This window comes from Lontra canadensis, unplaced genomic scaffold (assembly GCF_010015895.1).
Source record: "Lontra canadensis isolate GAN:19392208 unplaced genomic scaffold, GSC_riverotter_1.0 scaffold8, whole genome shotgun sequence".
In the NCBI taxonomy this organism is placed as follows: domain Eukaryota; kingdom Metazoa; phylum Chordata; class Mammalia; order Carnivora; family Mustelidae; genus Lontra; species Lontra canadensis.
In genome coordinates, this window is record NW_022631002.1 from 5609221 (window position 1) to 5633136 (window position 23916).

General features: G+C 46.7%; 1 protein-coding gene across 1 annotated transcript in view; it reads right to left on the bottom strand.

Annotated features, from left to right (window-relative positions):
* The window catches only part of CDH13 (cadherin 13), a 975207-nt gene extending 951510 nt beyond the window's left edge, over positions 1–23697 (bottom strand). The window contains exon 1 of the mRNA XM_032853867.1: positions 23370–23697. Coding sequence (XP_032709758.1) covers positions 23370–23414 — 45 coding nt within the window. The 5' untranslated portion in view covers positions 23415–23697. The remainder of the gene's footprint in view (positions 1–23369) is intronic.
* Between the last annotated feature and the right edge of the window lie 219 nt (positions 23698–23916).

The following is a 23916-nucleotide window of genomic DNA, read 5'->3' on the forward strand; positions in this document are numbered from 1 at the left end:
AGATTCTGGGATCAGAAACTAAAATTTGGTTACCTCCTTATGCCCAGTTGCCATCTCAGATAGGCACTCTATGAATGTTGAATGGATGTAGGAATGAATGAATGAATGAACAAAGGAGAAGGGTAGACCATGCACCCTCAGTTTGGACATCGGTCTTGAATTTCTTCTGACCAATGCTTTGCTAAAGCACACTTTCCTCATTTGGAACCCGCAGTAGTGCCACGATTCTGGGATTCCCACTGAAACTCACAAAAGACCAGATGTCCTCTCAAGATTGTTGAGGGGGAAAAAGGCTCGAAAGGTCATCTGTTTTAATCAGAAGAATCAGAATTCTAGGTAAAGAAGGCCAGTTCAATTAGTTTGGCAGCCAAGCTCAAGCAGCAAACGCAGCTTCCAGCATCTTCCTAGATTGGTTCATTTTCCAAGATCTGTGATTTTTAAATGAGAAGTAGGATCAAAGGTCAACTTTACCCCCTGGAGCACAAGCTAAGTATATGCTGTAATCACATCACAGAGCAAACTTCAAAAGCTCACAGTGCAGCAGCGGCAACCACCTGTCCATCTTCAAACCAGATGAATGGCTTTCTGATGCTATCATCAGGGAAGAAGATGTATAAAGAGAAGCTGGTCCTTATTTAACCAAGCTTTTCTCATCTTGTCATGAATAAAAAGCACATGCACAATTCTGGTCCAGGTGAGAAATAGAACCTGCTAGAAAATGCCAGAGGGTCTGTTATTTTCCTATAACCTTTCAGAGCCTGGAGGTGTCACACTGGTGACAGCCCAGAATGACAAACCCATAATGCTTTCCCAAAACACAGACTCCAGAAAAATGGAGATCCGGCTAGACAATGTGAGCCTCTCTTCCCAGAACCTGAGCCTTGCTTAAAACAGTGATCTCCTAAGAAAGTGCTGGGACATTAGCTTGCTCTTAGAACTTCGCTTTTATGACTGAATGGCAGAAGGAAGGCAGCAACCGTAGGTTACCCCGGCAAGTTCCTGCTTTCAAAGCGCAAATTGGAACTCGTAGCCTTTAAGACGAAAGGACCCAAATGAGACAGGGCGGGTCCATCCTGAATTCTCAGTCATGTCGGATCTTCCCTCTAGACCAAGATCATTTTCCTAGCAGCCTGTTCAACGGTCAGTACCCATAACCAATCCTGAATCCTACCATCCAAGGCCAGAATTACCCACTCACTGTCCCTGCTGGAAAGTCACACAGCTCTGCTTCTCCTATTGAAGGCATAGCCATGAAAAGGTGCTGAGAGTAAAGAAAATCCACAGGATGTAATGGGAAGCTATGAGCCCCAGCTCTACTCCGTACAATTACCTGTGTGGCTTTATTCCAACGGCGTCCCCTCTCTGAGCCTCAGTCTCCCTATCTGTAAAGTGGAAAAGCAACACCCTCCTGACTGAAGATGGGGACACTGAACAATACACTCTTTTCTCTGCACTTGCCACACCAAAGGAAATTTCATGAATATACAACACCACCTCTCTCCCTCCCAATAAAATCGCAACAGCATAGAATCAGAAGACCAAGATTTGAATCCTGGTTCTGCCAATTATTTACTGAAGACGACAGGTCCCTGATGCTCAGGTGCCTTAACTGCAAAATATCATCTGTGGCCCCGGGAGGGCTGAGAGGCAATCAGTGAAGACGGTGCACGTGAGTGCGCCTCCCAAACCGTGGATCCTCGGCTGTGAAATGAGTGAGTCACAGCAGCTCTGACATTCAGAGTCTTGAAGGAGACACCTTGCACATAAGTGCCTCACAGAGGTCCTGACACATAGATGGTGCTCGGTAAATGTTAGTTATTCTAACTTAATTATTAGAGTGGCGTTCAATTAAACAATGATTATTGGAGCACGGAAGATGATCGTTCTTTGTCTTCCCACCAAAGCAAATTGAAGTTCTATCCTTAGAGAGACTATGTCAAGCCAACAGTGTCACCTGGAGGCCCTCCTGCCTGCAGGGGTGTGTGTCTACTGGGAGGTGTTCTTTGACCTTTTTTCTTCCCCCAAAACCGCGCAACAGGGAGAGGCCAGCTGTGCCAGCTGTTATTTAATTTCTCATTAACACAGAAGGAGAAACACTGTTCTAGCCTGACAAAGCACACCCCTCAGTTTCATCTTTTTTTTTCCTTGTTTGTTTATTTATTTTTAAGTTTCTGACTTAATCTGCTTGCCGCCCTGCCCCACTGGGTCTCCAACCAGCCTGAACCAGTTCTCTCGCCAACGGGAGCCTTTGAACATGGCGCTTCCACTGCCCAATGTGCGGATTGATTTTTACACTATGCAAAATCAATCCTGGGCATGCAATTTCTCCTGTGGCTCGGCCTCAGAGAGAACGTTTCCTTGGCAGGTTACAGGATCGCAAAGGGCAGTTGCGGACCGCTGAGCACTGGGGCAGCCTTCCGGCATCCAGGGCTGGAGAGGTAGGGGGACTGCGGAGGAGAAATGGCCAGAGAAAGGAATTAAACTGAACCTCTTCATCCCAACGGTGGAACATTTGGGGGCTCAGCGAATCCTGAGCCAAAACAGCCAGGGTAGGGGTTGCACTCCTAAAGGCTAAGTGGCTGGGTTAATAAGGCTTTCAGGATTCCTCACGCCGAGTCTGCAGTGTGCAGACTTCTGCAAGCATCAATTATAAAAGCATAAAACTTTCTGGATTGGAGAAAGGGCACGGAGTTCACGGTGCTTGCTGGGGTCTGACGGATCTTCATCCGCCCCCCAAATCTTCCAAGTGCTTCACTACTTTCCTCTCCTAGCTAATCTCCCATGCCTCCAAAACTCCTCTAACTTTGCTTTAATGAGCAGCCTCTGTTTATGAACAGTTTGGTCAAAAAGAACAACAGAAATGTGCACCCCAGTAAGCCTCATTACAAATTGCAGAAGGTTAGTTTCCAACTTAAAAAGAAGTGCATATGGCATAGGATCTTAGAGAAAATCTATTTTCTCCTAGAGGAACGGAGAGCTGACCTCTTGCTGTCATGGGCGGTGCAATGCTGGGGCTCCAGGTTTATTTCCCTGGGGCACATTCTTTAAGTAAATGAATCTCGTTTTCTTGATCTATAGCCTGCAGTCGTTTCCCAGGAAATGGCATTTATTGTGACCATTAAGGCATCGGGATCCCTGCCTGGTTTGGATTTATAGTGTTCTGGACACGGTGGGAAGAATGTTACATGCTTTAGTTCATCCTCCTAAGGAACCCATGAGATGGGCATTACTACTATCCTCCCCATTTTACAAAATGAGGAGACTGAAGCAAATGGAGTTATGGGGTTTGGTTAAGGTCACGGGGCAGTGGAGTTGAGAGTCAAGCCCAGGCAGTCTGGTGTCCTTGTCCTTAACCAGTGATTTCTTTACTTTTACTTTTTCCATTTCTCCTTCTATTCCCCTACATTTCCATTTGTTCTCGTACATCACCCTCTTTCCTATTGTCTTATCTATTCCTTAGGCTTGCACCTGTTTTTTAGCTCCTACCTGGTCTGTCCAGCATTTCGTAGATTCCCCTCACAATGTCCTAGACCCTCAGCTCTCCCATGCAACTTTGATTACTTGACCACAATGACCCCCATAAAAAGAACTAGTGACCACACCTTCTTCTTATAGAATCTAGTGCTTTCTCCAGGTTCCTTCCTTCCTTACCTTCTAAGGTAACTGCCACTTCCTTCTTGAAATGCCCTCTCTTCTATTTTGACATTATAGTACCCTACATTTTCCCCCTTACATGGTTACCAATCCATCCATCCACCCATCCACCCACCCATCCACCCATCCATCCACCCAGCCACCCATCTACCCGTCCATCCATCCATCCATCATTCATCCATCCATATAAGCATACATACATACAGTTCACTTAACAATGATCTGAACTCAGATTCTTTGTGACCTGGGATAAGTGCCTTTCTTCTCTGATCAATACTTATACCACTTGTTAAACAGAAATACTAAGAACATAGCTAATAGGATTGTTGTTAGGTTTAGATGAAACAGTAGACGTAAGTAGATCTCAAAGAGGTGCTCAATATGTTTGTTGTTTCACTGCTAATTTTCTTTTTCAGATGAAATTGCATTATGTTTTGGGGCTTCCTGCTCGGCAGGGAATCTCCTACTCCCTCTCCTTCTTCTCCTCTCCCTGCTCCTTCTCTCTCTCACTCTTTCTTCCAAATATATAAATAACATCTTTAAAAAAAGAAATTGCTTTATGTTTTAATAGTGAGATATACTCAAAATGATTATTTTCACACACCATGCAGTGCAAGTGTAAGCAGGGGAAATAATGTCAGAGTAATCTCTTTATCATTCAGAATTTTTCTTAAAGAACTCTTAAAAATCTTGGGGTCATTTCTGGCATTTTTTCCCTTTCTTCCCCATCATCCCATTAACCACCAAACCTTCAAAACAGGCCTTTTCCTTTCCATACGCCCTATGACCTTTGTTTGCTCACAAGCTGAGCTAATTTCTTACTTTGGGTTTTCCCCAGTCCAATCCCTCTTCCACACCACCCACAGGTTAATTTTTCTGAAATATCGTTTTCCATTCCCTTCTTTGAAGCCTCTGCTGGACCTCTTTTGGATTTTCCATTCCCTTCCTGGAAACCTATTTTTTAGAAGTTTTCCTCCCTTCTTTCAGTTTTTCGTATTTACCGTATTTTTTTTCGTAAACGTAATACAGGCAATGGAGATTTGTTCACTAGAGGGAGAAAATCACTCACAAGCCCATGACACAGACAAAACCACAGTTAGGATTTTGATGAACTTCCTTTCAGGCGTCACCCCCTTTCCCATACATAGAGACTTTTTCTGTTTGTAGGATCCTATTCCACACAGAGTCTCCTGTTCTGCATCACTTCTCAGTAGGCGATTTCTCCATGCCATCGCTGTCTTCATGCCATTGCCCTCCCCATGGCCTGTGCAATATTCCACCCAGCCACTTAGCCAGTTTCCACTCGCTAGAATTTAGCTCATTTGTTGAGCACTTAGGAGAGTCGGGCGCATGGCAAATATTCAACACATGTTGATTATTATTATCGTCCTCAATTCAGGCAGTCACCTATAATGCAGGAAAGTTATTTCTATGTGTCTTTTTGTATGCCTAGCTCTATTTCTTTAACTTCTCAGATGTAGATTCCTGGCCCAGAGGGCATCACTGTTTTTATGCCCTGCCTACAGCGGATGCTAAGAGCTTCCTACCTACCCCCCAAGCCCATATCCCTCTGGCCTTTCCGTTAAAGGGCTGGCCCCATTTCCAGCTGAAAAACTCCACACCTCTTTGCTGATGGCTTTCTCTGGGGCCAGAGTTCATACCCAGAAGTCCAGTAGTGCTTAAAATCAATGCCACAAGGAACAGCCCCAAACAATGCCCACCCAGATTTGTGGCATAGAGTTGGAGCTCCCATGTCCCTCAGGTGGGACAACTCTGATGTGTCCTGCACTGGCTCCCAAGGATCCCAAGGGGAACTAGGTCCCAGCAGCCACAGTAGCAACAGGCTGAATAAAAGACACTTCCCTTCCCTGCTTCATTTCCCCACCCCCCACAGCTTTCCCTGGATCACTCCCAGATGAATTAACTGCACTCAAATCCTTTCAGAATCTGCTCTTGGGGGAACTAAGACAGACTGTGATACTCCAGACAAATGGCTAACAACCATCATCTGCTAAATCCTGTCTAGTCACCTCCTCAGAGAACCAGCTGCCATTTCCTAAGGGTTTATCATTTGCTCAGCCAGGATTTTACAGGGTCGACTGGAATCCCCGTGCCAGCTCTATCAGGTAGACATCATGACCCTCATTTCATAGATCTGAAAGCTGAGGCACAGAGATGTTAAGCCACTTGCCCATGGCCACACAGACCTCCAGGGGCAGAGCTGAAGTCTGAACCAATTCCAGCTTCCCCCAAGGCCTGGGCTCCTAACCACCATGGGTTACTGCCAGGCACTGCCCTGTAGCAGTAGTGAGATCCCTTGGCTAAAATAACACCGATACTAATAATAGCTGCCATCTCTGTAGCCCTGATCCAGTTTCACACTGTGTTCACATTTATTGTCACCCAGAACAGCCTCCTTGTTCCCTCTGAATATGCTATGAGTACTTTTGCCTCAAATTGAACTCGTACTTCCCTCCAGCATGTAACACCCGCCCCCTTCCTTCTCTATTTCTCCCCCCTTTGGTCTTGTTTTTTTTTTTAAGATTTTTTTTTTATTTATTTCTTTGACAGAGACAGATCAGAAGTAGGCAGAGAGGAAGGCAGAGAAAGGAGGAAGCAGGCTCCCTGCTGAGCAGAGAACCCGATGTGGGACTCAATCCCAGGACCCTGAGATCATGACCTGAGCTGAAGGCAGAGGCTTTAACCCACTGAGCCACCCAGGCGCCCCTCCCCCCTTTGGTCTTGATCCCACACCATTTTCATCTTACTCTGCCTGTATCTTCTACTGACATCCTGACTCTCCCTCTGACTCAGTTTCCTCATCAGTACATGTGGGTGATGGTCAGTCCCATCTACTAAGATTGAATGAAAGCATGTAGCACAGCACATGCTTAATCAAGGATAGTTACCAGATGGCATCTACATAATCAACTGGACCTACAGAATTTCTCCTCCCACCACCTCCTGGACCTCAGCTGACTCTTCCATTTCTTTGCCCCACATTTCCCAGACCATGTCAGGTCAGGCAGCACTAGTAAATTAAAAATCATGTGTAAGAAATCAGAAAAACATTACCCAAAGCTTACAAACATGGCCAAAATGACTGATGGAAACCCTCTGAATATCACTCAGGGACAGGTCACCGGCAGATGTCTAGGGGCGTGTTCATAGTTCATCTTGTTGTTTGCTCTTGAAGGAAGTCCCCAGACTTGGTGAACTTCCAATTACTTGCCAATTTTTGTCCAGTAGAAACAAAAATAATTTGTCTAATGGAACAGATAACCCCCAAGGTTTAGGCATGTTGCACATTAACTGTGTTTTTTTTTTTTTCCCCCAACTCAGGAATCTCATCCTAATATTTCTTTGTCAAATTGCTCAGAAATACCCTTAGCTTCTTAAATGACCTTTGAGACCATCATAGCATCTTATGAGTTTCCTCATAAGTTAATGAATTAATGTTTGTATTTACCAGAGAGTCACGGTTTTACCTTCTGAAAAATTATACACGGATAGTAACTTGCTACTCGTTCTCTTTTCACAGAGCCAACTTTGGATTGTGGCTTCTAGAATGGGATGGGGTAGAGACAGTCATTCCTGTCTGTGCTGGGTGAGCTCAAAGCTCTGCAGTGAGACCCGGTGTCCTCACACTTACTCCACTGACATTTGGGTTGGGACAATTCTTCATGGTGGGGGCTGTCCTGTGTACTGTAGGATGTTAACAGCATCCCTGGCCTCTACCTACCAAATGCCAATAGCTCCTTCTCCCCCACTTGTGACACATTTATCCTGTGTGTCTCCATCTCATGATTCACTCCATGCAAGAGTTCCCTTAGCCCTGGGAATTTAGGAAGAGCATTGGGAATGCAGCCTTGGGGAGCCCCTCTCTGAAACTCAAATGCACAATAAAGTCTCAGAGATGTTCAGTTGTGAAAAACAAAACACAACCTGCTTCGTTTCTATGGGTAAGTCCAGGGTTTCCCAAAATATTAGCTAAAGCAACCTATTTTTTCCAGAACCTTTATTAACATCTCATGGAACCAGTACTCCTTCAGAATATACTTTGCCAAACACGTTGGAAAAATCATACACTCATGTCGCTTTGTGTAATCACCTGTTGCTACCTGGGAGGGCTTTACGAATCTAGGTGGCCCAGCACTCTTTGCTACCCCAAGACCAGCCACCTGGGAAACCAGATGTCAGCCAGAACGCTTTCAATCCTAGCTCCTGCCCCAGCTCATGTTGCAGCTGCTCTTCCAGACTGGAGACCCGGGAAGATATTTATAGTCCCTCAGCTTTGTCTTTATGAATCCTCACCCTCCAATACCACAAACAGGCATCCTGGGGCCGGATCCAGGGGCAAGCCCTGCTGCCCCTTCCTGCTGTGCTGTGCTTGGCTAATGGCTTCATCACTCTGCATTTTAAACATGAAAGACAAGAACAAATCATCAACACAAGAGTGAAGGCACAGAGGAATAAATCTCACATTTACAGAGCTTGGGAATCAAAAGATATCTGGTGGGGGGAAGCAGGTGCTGAAGGGGGAGTGTTTCTGGTGGGGGTGAGGACCTTGATTGGAGGTGCCAAGGGCCAAGTGTAAGAGCAAAAAGCTCCCTCCCCTGCCTTAGACCTCAGATTCCTTTTCATTGCCAGGCCATGAAGTCTTCATCTGAACCAACCACGGGGGGCCAAACATTCTTCTTAGTATGAATGAATCCTTTCAGCAATCTGTTATCAACTTGAGTACAATGACAATTAGCATCTCAAAGAGTTCTCTCCCCCTCTTCCACTTCGTTCTCTCCCAGGTCCTGAGCCACTTAAGCTTACTAGTTTTTAGAAGTCAGCCACACTAACACACCTTTTAACATACACTATGACCCTGTGGTCTCTGGGCCTTGGTGCCAATACCCTACACCAGACCCATCTGGGCCAGAGAGGAATAATAACCATTGAGCAAAGAAGGATCTTAATCCACTTTGCAAACCTGCAAAAGAAAAGTGAAGAACCATTGCCTCATTTCTGATGAAATAGATGAAATGATGAAATAGATGAATAGATGATGAAAAAACCTATAGCTCTAGTGCACTAGTGTTGCTTTTAATTAATAAAATGTATGAAATTTTAAAAAAAGAACGGGGGGGTAGGGAAATGAGGTGACCTGGTGATGGGTATTAAGGAGGGCACGTGATGTGATGAGCATTGGGTGTTACATGTAACTAATGAATCGTTGAAAACTACATCAAAAACTAATGAAGGTCAGGAGGGACTAGCTTTATGTATAAATATTCTAATTTTAAAAAGGAAAATGTATTTATATATTATTTCATCATTATAATTAATTTTAAAAACAAAAAATATATAACATACTATATGTTGGCTAAAGGAACATAATAAAAAAAATGGACTCATTTAATAATTTAAAAAAATATATGTGAAAACCATTATGCTTCAGGCCCAGAACTGCCTGGGTCACTTGCAGCCCCAAGTTCCTCCATATACACCTGCCTTGGTTTTCTGATTATACACCTGAAATTAGGTTGGATGATAGGGCCCTTCTGAGGAATAGTAGGGTTAGTATAAGGCAAGAGTAGAAAGCCACTAGCACTGAGTGCCTGTAGGAAGGCTCGGGATGGCCACAAGAGCCCTGAGGTTGGACCACCTAGGTTGGCTTGCTTTTCTGTTGAATAACAGCTCTATTGAGATAACAGCCACATACTATAAGGTTCACCCTGTTAAAGTATGCAATTCTGTGGTTTTTAGAATATTCACACACTGTGCCGCTATCATCACTGTCTCATTCCAGAACATTTCCATCACTCCAAAAAAAAAAAAAATTCCATGCCCATTAGCAGTCACTCTCCATTCCCTACTCCTCCCACCCAGGACCCTAGTCAATCACTACTCTACTTTCTATCAGTATGGATTTGCTTGTTCTGGACAATTCTTTCCATTTCATGAATCATACAACATGTGGCCTTTGAGACTGCTCAAGTTTGAATCTCAGCCCCAGAGCTCAAAATCTGTGTGACCTTTATCCAGTTCTCCTGGAATTTCCCCATCTGTGAAATGGAATTAAAAATCATAGTAGATACACCATAGAGTCTTTAGAAGGATTAAAAATACTAATTAGTACATCTAAAGAACTCACACAGGGCCTAGTTCATAGTAAGCACTACTTAAGTGTTAATCTCTGGTACTGCTACTACTACTTTTATTACCTGTATGCTGTTCCTTTGCCCCAAAGCATGTGGCTGGTGGTGGGAACCCAAAAGATGAACAGAGCACAAAGAACACAGCTCTTGTCCTCCCCAGCACACAGCCTGGTGGGGATCATATGATTAAGAAACCCCAGCTTGAATGAATACAGTAAAGTCCTATCATATGCACATTTAACTAATGGAAATCCGGCTCTTCCAGCAGAAAGAGAAGGAAAAAGAACAATTTAAATACTGCAGTTAAATTCTGTAAAATTATATCTTCCTATAGTCTTTATTATGCACTGTCCGTTACGGCATACATTATACGTTGTCACATATTGATTACAGTACAGGGATGCGTATGCAAAACCACACACACGGCAATTTAACGGGCAACTTAAGATATTTCAAGGTTAATGACAACTCTGCGTTTGTCTTCAACCTTGACTTTATAATCTAACCCCTGAGTAAAATGCAACTCTATTGTGTGTCGACAACAGTAGCCATTCAGAATGATTTCAGACTAACTAAAACAACCAACAAGTTGTTGGCTGAGGTGGGCTTCAGTGGGTTCCAGTTGGTCAACACCCATTCGCCGAGCACAACTTCTGCCCTCCACAAGCTCACGGTCTCGTTGTGAAAATAAACCATAAAAGCATCATCACAAGAGGTAGGTGAGTGGCAGAATGGGGTTTAATAAACAGATGGAAATAATCTCTTGCCATATATTAGTTGATAAGACAGGCAGATAGATACCAGAAGGACTTCTTTCCCCAGAACTCACCACAAGACACACATATCTGCATGTTTGTTTGTACTGTCTCTCCCCCAACCAGTACAGAAGCTCGCCAGGTTAGGGACTTTGCGTACATTGCTTGTATCTGTATTCCCAATGCTGAGAAGAGTGTTGAGAACTCAGTGGGGGGTCAGTAAGATTTGTTGGTGAACGACTGAATGAGGGTAACTATTTAGACAACCTCCAGTTTTTCCCATCTCACATCCCCCAAACACCCTCAGTCTGTTCCTCCAACCTCAACCCGCTCATTCCTTAATTGTTTATAAATAGTGGGAATATATCCCTGTCAAAGATGAGGCCCATGGTAGCATTCCAGGGCTTTGGCATACTGGTACCATCTAGTGGGAATGAGAGTATCTGCACGTAGGTGCTAAACCAAACTCATTTGGTTTAAAAAAAAAAACAAAAAACAAAACAAAAAAAAACAACAACAACAAAAACCACAACCATAACCCTTTCCTTTAAGATAAGATCTACTGAGAAAGTTTCCGGTAACGTATAACAGAGGCAACTGGAACGTCTTCTAAACTCATGCCCTACTCGGCGTGTACTGCCAGCCCAAGCACCTGTCACGGCTCTCCATTTTTCTGCTCAGGACTTTCCCAAATCCATGGTGATTCCTCCAGAGCCGCAAAGGCTCATCAGGGAAGCACAGAGAAATTAATGGTGCCGGGGCCACACTCAACCAATGGAAGATGGGCCCAGCGGACACACACCTCAGTGTCCTATCCAGCAAAGGGACTCTTCAGAAGCAAGTTTTACATCATTCTTCTGAGGGGCCCTAGCGGTAATGAGCCCCAGCTGCCCATGACAGTAACCAGCTCAACGACACGCTCTTTGCTGGCTTTCCTTCTTTCTTTCTTGTTACTCACTTCTGTGTCTTAGAATCGTCTCTCAGATTAGCTCCCTGCCTCCAAACCTATATCCCCAACACTGTTTGGAGGAATACAGCCTAAGGTACAGCGTTTAACACCAATACACCTTTGGGTGGCAAAGAAGCCTTAAAAATTGTAGTCCGGATAATTACTATAAAAGCTAAATTATATATTTTAGTAGTTGTCTCAGAATTATGTTCCTAATCTTTACCTTGATCAAGGTTAACCTGGAATAATCCCATGATACTGTCTTCCCAAAGAAGTACCACATTCTCATGGTAACGGCAGCCCAAAGAAAACGTCTGGTTCCGCTCTCTGGCCTTGACTCTATCCCATTTTGAACAACTGGTGAGGTGGCCGATGGTTTTGATCAGAGGCTGACAAAGTACAGCCTGAGGGCCAAATCCAGCTCTGCCTGTTTTTCTAAATAAAGGTTTATTGGAACAAAACCCAGCCCACTTGTTCACAAATTATGTGTGGCTGTTTTCATGCTACATTGATAGTGTTGAGTAACTGCAAAGAGACATATATTTATCCTACAGATATATATTTATTCTCTTCAGAAAAAGATTACCTACCTGCACTTTAAATCATTGGTTGCCACATTTATGGAGTCCCAAAAGCAAAATTTCAAGAAAAACAAAACATAGAGAATAGACAAAGTTTTGCCAACAACACTTCCCCACTCTATTTACCCTGATAAATAGAAGACAAAAATGAGATAGGCAGTTAGTTCATTAACTTCTTTTTACAAACAATAGGACATTTCATCCCTAAAAAGTAGAAAGGTCATTGCGTCAGAACAATGAATTTTCTATCCCAAGAGAGGGCTGTGGATAAACTCAGAACAACTGCCTATCCCATTTTAATTGTTTTACGGCACCATCACGACCCAAAATTATTGTACTTCCTTATTTTTGCTGTTTACTCTCTTTCTCCCCCATTAAAACATAGACTCCTTGAGGACAGTGATCACGGCTGCTCACCCAGTGTCCATGAGGACAATGATCACGGCTGCCCACCCAGTGTCCATGAGGACAATGATCACGGCTGCCCACCGAGTGTAAAGCACCATGCTTCAGATACATGGTCGATCAGTCACTATTTGTTCAATGAATGACTGAGACACGAAATGTGCAGACTGGGGTGCACAGGTGCAAATGTCCTGAGAGAGGCAGAAATGGGAAGCCACCATGCGGAGCGGTAAGGACTGGGTCAAAGGGGGGAGTGTGCATATCCACTATAGGGGATATCCAGCACTGGGGACTCTGTGAGCGTGCCCCGCTCTGCTCTGTCGCCAGGGGTAAGATAGTGCCAGGCACATGAAAGGCATTCAACAAATGTTCATGGAATCAATGGCCAGCCTGACTAAAGGCACTTAAATTGAATTAAAAAGGGGGGGATAAAAAAGAAAACTCTTTTGGTAAAACAAGCTGTGTATTTCTCATTTTCTCTGGACTAAGGAAAACGCTACTGTAGACATTAGCACTCAGGATACAGTGGAGCTCCTTGGGACCTGGGGAGGAATGCCATCCAGGCTTAGGGCTTAATGGCCGGCAGGAGACTGCCAGCAAATTTCCTCCTAGAGAACTGACCTGCACTGGACCCTGCAGAGGAGCCACACCCCAACGGAGTCGCGCCTGGCTGTCTTCCTGCGCTGGCCGTTCTTGCTGGGGGAAGCATGAGGTATGGGTGGGTCATCTGCCCCTGGTCGAAAACAAGGACTTGGTGATAATGCAAATAACCCTGGGCTACCCCCAGTTTGCAGCCATTAAGCCAGACAGCAGACCCAGGTCCCAGGCCCACTTTTCGACACCAAGAATTCAAAAATGGGATGACTACACGAGCCATTTTGACTCCAGGAGAATCAGAAAACAAAACAATCAAAGGAGAATTGGGGGGAAGCTTTTATACATGAGTGAAATATTCATGTGCCCATGCACAGGAATCAGAAACGATGGGTTCAAGCCCTGGTCCCAGTTCTTAGTGGCTGGTTGGCCTTAGGCAACTGACTCAACCACTCTGAACTTCTTTTCATGGTGTATAAAATGAAGATAAGAATAGTTGTCCCTAAGGGTTGCAATGAAGATTGGACATGATGTATGCAAGTGTCACATAGCAATAAATTGTACAGTAAATTTGCTACATGTATTTTGATACATTTTAAATCAGAATCTTAAGTGCTCATAGTACTGACATGTACACCCACACACACACTGCCCTGATAAAGCCTCTGGGGAAACAGTTGCTGAGAAGATATATCTAGAAGAAGAGATCCCACCTGATCAAGTGATTTTATGAGGCATGAAATCCTTAGGGGAAGGATCTTTCGGGAGCCACCAATATGAGAACTGGCAAATCCTTCCCCAGAGGGCAAACTTTATTGTTTTTAATGTCCATGCATTTTAAATACATAAGCATTTTTTCCCTTCTGAGTTAGAAAGATGATCAACGCCGAGGCCTCCCCGGTACCTGAGAGCTACAAGTTCCCTTGGACCGCAGCGTGTGGAAGTGAATACAACCAACATTCCCTTAGCATCAGACATTTGCCGATCATGGATGAAGTCAGAGCGTATGCTTATTTAAGCAAAACCCTGCTGGGCAGGTATAAGTGTTCTCTCTCCTTGTTCAGACACAGGAGGAAAAAGAAGAGGAAAGGCAGCGTGCAAATGGCCAGGGCTCAAACTGACTTGCTAAAGCCTCAGAAGTCTCCCTAACTGTCCTAAGCCATCTGAGATGCTTGTTGCTCTGAGCCCTTGAGGACCTCAGGCCCTCATTCACCCCCAGCACCTTCCCTATTCAGGACCGGGTATGTATTCGTCTCTGAATTCCAAGACAGCAGCATTCTTGGCACTGGGTAGAGTTCAGTAATCATGGGAAGAAAGGAGAAAAGACGGATGGAAGGGGTGGGAGGAGGAAGGGAAAGGTGAAGGAATGGGAGGGAAGATGAAACCATCAGTCCTGCAGCGCTGTTTTAGTCCCTGTTGTTTCCTATGGTAACAATTACCAAGTTCGTATTATGTCAGCTATTTATTTTCTTGTGGTTTTTTTTTTTTTTTAAGATTTTATTAATTTATTTATTTGAGAGAGAGCGAGCATGGGGGGTGGTGGGCAAAGGGAGAGGGAGAAGCAGCTTCTCTGCTGAGCAGGGAGCCTAATGTGGGCTCATCCCAGGGTCCTGGGTGAGGACTGACTGAGCCACCCAGGCGCCCCACAAAATATATTTTCTTGTTTCTTAATGGCTGCCCTGGGTAGATGGCAAGCCCCATGAGAACAGGTCTCTATGTGCGTGTTGCTTACCTATAAATTCTCTACATGCCTCAGTAAATGCAGACACCTGAGCACCCCTCGCCTTCTGAGGATAAGTTGCCTGTGCCACTTCTTCTTTTTAAAGAGAAGCCGGTTGTTAAACATTTACCAACATTCCACTTCCTGGCACCATGGGGAAGATTCTGCTACTCCACCTGGAAACCTAAGAGTCGCTGAGGCCATATCCGACATGCTGAAATGAGGACTTGTTAACATTTGCAAAGCGATTGCAGAAAGTAGGAGATCATTATTTGCTTCATGTTAAGAAATATTTCTAGGGCTGCTGATTGAATGTTCAAGAAACGATTAAAGGGCTTGCCAATGTTTCTCCCAAATATCTTTTGCATGAAAAGCCTCAGAGATTGGTTAATTATAGAGGCCACGCATCAGTCTCTCTAGACAAGGGCATTTCCAAGCCCCCACGGTGCCCATCCCAGATGCGAACACGCATTGGATCTGTGGGCAGTAGTGTCGCTGGGGCCTGGGACGCCTCTCCTGAGGGGCATTACTGCAGCCTGGCTGACACCCCCAGGGAAACGGCCCTCAGGCCCTGTTTATAACGTCGAACACCTGGGTTCCTCATTCAGGCAACTGGCAGGAAGCTGCCAGTTGACAGAGTCAGAACTCAAGGTTGCTCCTTAACCTCTCCCTGGCCCTTGCTCTGCCATCTCCCAGCCCTGCCAGGTTCTGCCCTAAATGTCTCTGGCATGCTCGGAGTGGTGCATTTCTTTCCCTCATCTGCACTGCCACTCCCATGATCTCAGGCCTGGACTGGCTTCTCCCCTCTGCTCGTACCCAGCATCAGTCCATCTGCTACACTGCAGCCAGGGTGACCTTTCCAAAATGGAAATCTGACCTTGTCACAGGACACCCTCCGCCTGTTACTTTCAATGGCTGCCCATTGCTCTAAGACAAACACCAAAATCCCTGTGGTGGCAGTCAAAGCCGCAGTGGCTCTGGCACCACTCAGCAGCTCCTGGGATCATCCTCCTTCAGCTAAGCAGTATTTCTCCCTGCACAGAGACTTCCCCCAGGCTGTGCCTTCTTCCTGGAATGCTTTTCCCTGCCTACACCTTCTGGTGGTCTATTGTCAGTAAACCTCACTACTCCAGACTGTGGCTCAAGCATCAGGCTATGAAGGAAGGCTCCCAGGACCTGGGAAGCTGATGCCTTTCCATATTCATTTGTTCTTTCGTTCGTTTGTTCGTTCGTTCGTTCGTTCATTCATTCATTCATGTTTGCTGAAGGCCTACTGCACACCAGCACTGTTCTAGGCCCTGGGGATGCAGGAGCAAACCGATCAGACAGTAGTATGTGCTTTAAGCGAGCTTATATTTCAGTGGAGAAGAAAGACAAGGCACAGATGAGCAAAACACACTAGTCAGCACACCTCACACAACTGCATTTTCATAGCAGTCCCTTGTTTTGAATTATTCCTGAACTGACAGTGACCTCCCCTGCTAGGGGCTCTCTCAGGATCGGAGCTCCCAAGAGAGCAGAGACTAGGTCAGCCTCACGAGTAGCTGTAACCCGAGCAGGTGGTCGGTCCTCCGCGGACATCACAGGTATTGACGGACCCCACTTAGTCCCCAGGTGAATCTCCCTGAAGTTAAGTTACTTGAGTGCTTGGGGCTTAGGAGGGACAGCGCCTAATGAATGAATCTCTATCGCCTCCCTGCCCTTAGGGAAGATTTCCTGCAGCCCCTCTGGCTATAATTCTGAGTCAGAGCAGGAGTCAGCAAACTTTTTTCTGTAAAGGGCCAAATAGTAAATATTTTAGGCTTCGTGGGCCATATGGTGTCAACCCTATTGTTATAGCACAAGCTCAGCCATAGATAATTATATAAATGAATGGGCATGGCTATGGTCCAGTAAAACTATTTAGAAAAACAGTCTTCAGGCAAGAATTGGCCCAGAGGCCACAGTTTGCAACCCCAGAGTTAGATGTTCCCAGATGCCCAAAGCTTATGGCATTTGAAGGCAGAGCTGTGTAGCCTGAGACCGCTCTGGGTTCTGCTGCTAGGGTCCAGCTACTTTCTGCAGGTCCTACATTAGTAGACAGGGAGATGACCACAGAAGCTCAAGTTTGGGCATTTGCAGGACCATCTCGTACAGCACATGGAAAAGCAGTTCCCTGTCACCCAGAGAGGAAAGAGACTTTGGCCCGGAGGCCACATAAGGCAGGGATGGAAGCTGCCACATTCCTTGCAGGGTCCCCAGGCTCCTCCAGAGGCTGAGCTCATTTCCTGGCCCTGCCCAGGCATGTGGCAGGGCTGCTCTCGGCTGAGCAGCTGCTGCCCTGCACCCCAGCCCGGCCTACACTCAGCTGGGAGACACAGGGGCTTTGTGCTTCTGGAACAGATTGGGTGACGCTTGCTGGGGCCTTTGAAATGAGACATGACATGTCAAAACGTGCCCATTGCTAATGCTAATTTTCAGGAATTTGACTTCTGTTGGCAAGTGACGAGAAAAAACAATCACTTTTTTTTCCTGGTATGTGTGTGTAATTATGTTTACCCTGATCTTTGGGATCTGAGGCTATGGAAAACAAGTGATCTGAGGCTTACCTATTGGTAGGGGCTGTGTGGGCGGATTAATCTAGTATTTGTGGAGGCAGAGGACATTAATTCTAGCATTAATACTCTGTGAAGACCATGCTGGGTGTTAACTGTTCAGAGCAGTTGTAAGAACATCACACGAATTCCAGTTGGTGGTAGAGGTGACGATGTCCCATGTATATAAAAGTACTCCAGGCAACAAAGCTACGGAGCTAACACTACCCTGAAGTTGTAAACGCTCTGAGAGCTAACTCAGTGCTCCCGGAGTCCCCTGCAAGGCTGAGGACGAGATGTTATTGTGAGGTTCTGATGATACTCACTTTGCTGGTGAGCAACACTGTGGGAATGACAATGCCCAGACAGTCGCTGTACTCCATGGGTACTGATGCTCTCAGTATAACACGTGGCACAGTGCACTGGGGCCTACCTATTATCCAGTACTCCCAGAGCCCCATGACTGCGATGTTTGGGGTGCACCAACCCTCTGGTGTATCCACGTCGGCTTTACTCAAAGCAACAGTGTGTCACTTCTCTGGGTGTAACGACTACTCATGGAACAATGATCTGGGTGTCTCAGTGTTCCGGGCACTCCTGGTCACCCAGTGGCACTCTCGGCAGTAGCAATGTTCTCAGGACGGAGATGTGGATCCCCTCGACCATGTTCTTCCAAAGCAAGTCTCAATCCAGTTCAAGCACAGTGATCAGAAAGAGGCTTGTCCCTTCCTTTTCAAGTAGCCTATCACTAAAAACTTGACTGTATCAATTTAATTAAGCCTCAAAATTTGTGAAAGCAGAAGTTCCCAGCACAAATGGCTATGGGGCAAGTGGGTAAAGATGAGTTTAGCTGGTTGGATGATTAGTGGGGACTGGTAGGGACTGTGGCAATTTACAGAGCCATGTCCTTCCTAAAGGGGGCAGTAAGCCCTCTCTGCTCTACTGAAATGTGGCCAAGTGGGAATGAAGCCCTAGGAGTGCCCAACCTTCTGACATTTCAGGAAATGCAAGAAACCTGTTTTTTTGTTTTTTGTTTAAATTTATAATTTCCCACTTTTCAAAACATTTTACCAAATAAGATACATCCGTGAGCTACATTTGGCCTGTGGCTGCTTCTTTACCACCTCTGCCCAGAAGCCAGAGTTGCAGAATTGGGATGGATGAGTTTTAGCCCCACCAAGCAGATATCTCAAGGTTCAACCTGCTAAGTCAAAGGGTGACCCATTTACTAACGTGAGCCCTGGCTCAGTCTGTGTTTCAAGTCTGAAATGTCATTTCTTCTCCTCCCTTAGCCTGCCCTTCACTGCTTCTCTCAGTAGAGAAGGAAATTGCTTTCGACCCCAACCCAGCATAAAGTCACTACTTAGTGCCTAATGAAGGGGATCCTACGGTCCAGCCCATCATCATTTGCACTGTCTGCTCAAGGAGGCATAGTCAGGCCTGGGATCCCTGGGTAGCTACAGAGGAGACAGGCAGCAGGGGACTGTATTGGCAGCAACCTTCAAGAGGGTCAGACTCTTTTAGGCATGTGGGCACCCTTGCCCACAGCTAAGTAGAAACAATGCCAAAACCACTGGTCACTTGATTTGATTCTGCCCAACTGATTATTGTAATTGGATGACAGACATATTTCCCTCTCCTTTTCAACTGGTGATGGAGGGTGAGCGAATCTGGCTCATGAGTCATTCTTCTGGGTAGTTACCTAATGGGGAAGATTATCTCCTTTCACAGGCGAGCTGTGCCTGCCTTTTGGCTGCCTAAAGAGTAAAACCAGGTCCAAACAAAATCAAATGCCAGGAAATTTCAGAACTTCCCCACATCTCATATGGCATTGTCTACAAAGGTCTTTCAAATGTTCCCTGCTCTATTACTCAGAGAGGATACACAGTTGCAGAATAAGACAGAAAAGAACCAACTACAATAGGGAATAAAGGAGGAAAGAAAAGACGGAAGATAACTCAGAGCAAAATGGCAGGACTTCTCCCCGCGGGAGCTTGGAGCAAATAATTGGAAATGAGGAAACTAACTGGATTTTGATGGAACTACGACTACACTGAAGTTCTTTAAAATATAGAAGCTGTAGATTCAGAATTTTGTAATGCTGTGAATGGAGCCCTCTTCTGGAGAAATTTTTCAGCAGGTATTGAAACAAGATCAAAACACACAGAGATGGACCTACACAGGCACAAAGAAATAGGAAACACTGTGGCTATGTAGACGACGTGACTGTCACGGAACCCAGAGTTTGCCATTTTCCTTCCCTTCCACCTCAAAGAAATTAACTGGACTCTCCAAGCAACTGTCTTTTTGGAAGGAGGGAAGGAGAGAAGGATATTCTCAAGAACCTCGCTGTACTCTCACCTAAACAGTGACACTCAGGCTGAGTGAGTGTTCCCATGCAGATGCTGATACTCTGTATACCGTTACTGGGTACATTGGTTTGCTGGGCAATTCCACTGTCACACATAGGAGATACTTTTAGAAGGAAATGGGTTTTATTTAATGGAAAACCCAAGGGCTAAAGATAGAAAAGGAGAGAAGGGAGGGAGGCAGAGCAGAAGAGATTAGCTAAGATGACTGTTGGGCTTTTAATATAGACTGTGGCATTACATAAACCCCAGATCACATATTCAGCCTTGCAGTTTATTAAATCTCTTTGGGGACTTGCTAAAAAAATGGTTCAGACATGTGAACTCTGCCACTTTGATTCTTTTCACAACTTATGTCTCTGTTTCCCCAGTGCTTTTGAAATCTTACAGGCTGTCACATGTTGAAGCCATCCCAGGGCAGGGGTGCTCTCTGCCACTCCCATAGTCTTTTCTCCTTATCAGAACCGTTCTGCAAATAAACACTGCCCTTAAGATATAATAAATGATGTTTCGGGGGTACTAAAAAAAAGCACTGATTCTCATTTGAAGTCCTGAAAATCAAGATTCTGACCCCAACAAAGAACTCCCCATTTTAAATCAACATCTCAGAATTCTGTGGAACATTTTTGGTCACTCCCAAGTAACTGCTCTCTAAACCTGAACCACTCCCTAAAATCCTAATTCTTGGGGGATTACTCATTCATTGTTAGAACTTTTGGCTAGTTGTAAGCGATACCCAAATGGGGGTGGGGGGTGGGAATCATATTTACAGTGCAATTTCTATGTTGGGACTCCTTAATCTGTTCCGCATTCATTATTTATCATAGCTAAATGCCAGAGGCCACTTCTGGGACAGCCTTTCCCAAAACACCCCAGGGGAGAAGAGAGGTGACTGTTCCTTGACTTTGCCAGCTTCCAACCATTGTTGTTTAGAATTCTTCCTCCCCCTTCCAAAATGCCTCAAACAGCAACCAGCCAATAAACGTCGAGACTGATGGCTTCCAAAGCCGGACCCAGAGTATTACAACTGCAGTGGAAAAACACATACATGCTTGCCTGAACACCACTTAGGACCAAGTGACTAATTTGCTTTATTACATCGTTTTTCCCTTTCCTCTGTTTTCTCTCTGCCTTGAAAAAGTTTTGGTTTTGCCTGTTGACTCAAAAGCTCCAAGACTTTCTCCACTTCTCACTATGACATACAGAGCTGTGTGCACCTGAATCTCTTGCCGATCAAGTGAACTGCACCAAAGCGATTTCTCTGCAAGGTGCTGTTGCAACCAGGATATCAGTTAGTGTCCTAATGTGGACATTTGCTCTGATTATGCATAACAATCTAAGAGAGAAATAAGCCTCCGAGACGAGGCAATTCAGTTCCGGGTAGAACCTCTGCTCCCCCATGCTAAGGAACTGAGCGAGCTGACAGCCTTCAGACCCACCTGTGACATCTGGGCCCGACGAGAGAAGACACACCAGTTGCTTTACAAAAGGTATCAAGTGAGAAGCCCCGCGTGCACCAAGATTGCTGGATGCTGCCCTGTGGTCCGCCTTGCTCAAAGGGATGTGTAACTTTGACAAGCCCTGGAATCCTAACTGAGGTCCAAGCATGCTGAGAGAGAGAAAAGGACTGTAAAGTCCCCAGGAAGGGCTGTGGTAAGTGCTCCCAGATGCTAATGGTTCCCAGTGTGCCACGCCTCATGATAAATGCATTATCTAGGACATCCTATTGAATGCAATTAATCTACCTGGCAATCCTAGGAAGGTGATAAGATTATTTTACGATGGAAAATCAGAAAGCTCAGAGATATTCAACAACTTGCCCAGGGTGGTACGACCAGCATAGGGCAGAGAGGATCTGTCTGAATCAGAGGCATACTCTGAACCACCCTACTAAATGGGGATATATATACATGCATACAGCCTCAGGGACAGTCAGACTCCAGAAGTCTGGAAAACTCATTCATGGCCAGACATGGGATTTGTGGCAGGACTTAAGGTTACAGAGACCCCCAAGACACTCAGCCAGCAAAGCCCCAGTGTTAGAGGAGTAAAACAGCGCAGTCCTGAATGGGGGCTGTGTATCCAGGGAAGACAGAAATCCTAAGCGGGGGAGGGGCTCAGCAGTCAGGCCGGCACCTTACCCTGCCCCCAGGCACTGGCATCTGCGCTAACTTCCACTTTACATCATTTCCATGGTCACTGTGTTCCTGGGACACTGGCCCATTTCCAAAGTCTAACCCCAACATTGATCTAGCAGTGGCCTCCCTTAGAAGGCTGCCCTCCATCTCCACATCCCAGCCAGGCCTTGCCCGGGATCCTAGCTGCCTCACCACCAGCCCCCTCTCCCCACCACACACACACTCACACATGTGCCTGTTCCCTTGGCACTCAGGAGTCCTGGCCAGGAACTCAACACCCATTCCTAGCACCCAGAGACACTTCCTGTCTCCTTCTCTCCTCTGTCTGGCCCTGCCTTGATCTTACCCACCCACTTGTAGCCTACCAGCCCAACCCCAGCCCCATAGGTTTCACGGGAAGCCTTGGGGGACCGGGTCACAGTGCTCTCAGAAACCACAGGCCCCAGAGCAGGGCTGGGCGTGCCCCTCAGCCGCCAGCACCTCGGTCTGGCCTCCTCGGAGTACTGCTTTCCAGCACACAAACTTCCGGAGATCTTCCAGATACAGAGGTGGTTGCCGGAGAACCAAGTCTCCATCGCACCCCACCCCCCACCCTCTCCCGGGTCACCGGCCCTTCCCTCCAGCCTCAGCGCTCCGAGGGTTAACAGGCAGCTGCAGCCCTGGTGGGCAAGGCTTGAACTTTTCTCTGCGCTCCGCGCCCGCCCGGGAAGACAGCAGAGGCGGCAGTCGGGGCTCGGAGCCGGAGCTACAGCTGGCTGGACAAAGGGGGCGCGGGGGGCTGGGGCCTGCGTCCTGGCAGGGGGAGTGTGGCGGGGGGACGCGCTCCGGGCCCGAGGTCGGGGAGGAAAAGAGCCCTGATGCGGGCTCGGCTAGAGCCAGAGCCTTTGAGCGACAGCAGCAGCCGCGGGGCTGCAGCGCTAGGCTGGCGGGAGGCGCCTTCCAGAGCGCCGTGGGGCTGGGCGAGGGGGCCCGGGCGCCCAGGGAAGTCGGCGATGCCAGGCCGGCCTCTCCAGCCCTGCAGCCCGCAATCCGGACCGGAGCCCTGCTTCCCCGCTCGGCGCTGCGCTGGGGGGAACCGCGACTCCTTTGAGTCGCCTCCAACTGAGTCTTTCTCCAATACATGAGCCTCCGGAGGAGGCGAATCAAAGTTACCCCACTTGATGTAGGCGAGAATGTCGCCCCGGATTGAAGAAAAAAAAAAAAAAAAAAAAAAAGACTAGGGAGCTCTCGCCTCCTCCTCCAAACGTACACACACACATTCTCTCTCTCTCACACACACACACACACACAACCCGGAGTAAGAAACCAGGGGCCCCCTAGGATCCCCGGGGCTGTGAATGACCTCCCTTCGAGCCCCAGGCTTCCTTCGCTGCCGCGCCCCAGAGTCCCCCGACCCCCGAAAACCCCCTCGCCCTGCCCGCGCCAGGCGATCCGAATGCAGAAACGGGGCGCGGGGTGCGCCCCGCAGCCCCTCTTCCTTACCTGGGACAGGAGAACGCACAGGAGGAGCGGAGTTCTCGGCTGCATTTTGCCCGACTAGAAGCACCCGGCGGCGTTTTCATTCATGCACTTGGCTGCACTGAGCATATTTTCCGTGGGAGCCAGGCTTTGAGGAGAGGCTCTGCCTCACCAGCCAGCCAACTTCCCAAATAGATCAGCGGCAGCATCACGAAAGCATTGGGTAGAGGCTGATGACCAGGACCAATGGCTTTACAAGACGGATTCCTTCATAAAGCTCCCTCGTTTTGCATGGCAGATACAGGGCGAGCACCTCGCACAGAGCGAGCCCCTTTGAGGAGGCAGCCCGTTTGCTTTTTTGGACTGTTGGGGCCCAGCCTCACAAATCACGCTGGGCAACGCCAGCCGATTCCACTTTTGCAGAGAATGGAATTGCACCGGGGACTGGTGAGCACTTCCAGCCCAGTGCAACAAGATTCTCTTTATTAAAATGTTAATAAGATCCACTTTAATTCCAATAAATCAAATAAAATGACCCCAGCAGTTCCAGCCCTTTCCACGCCTGGAAAGA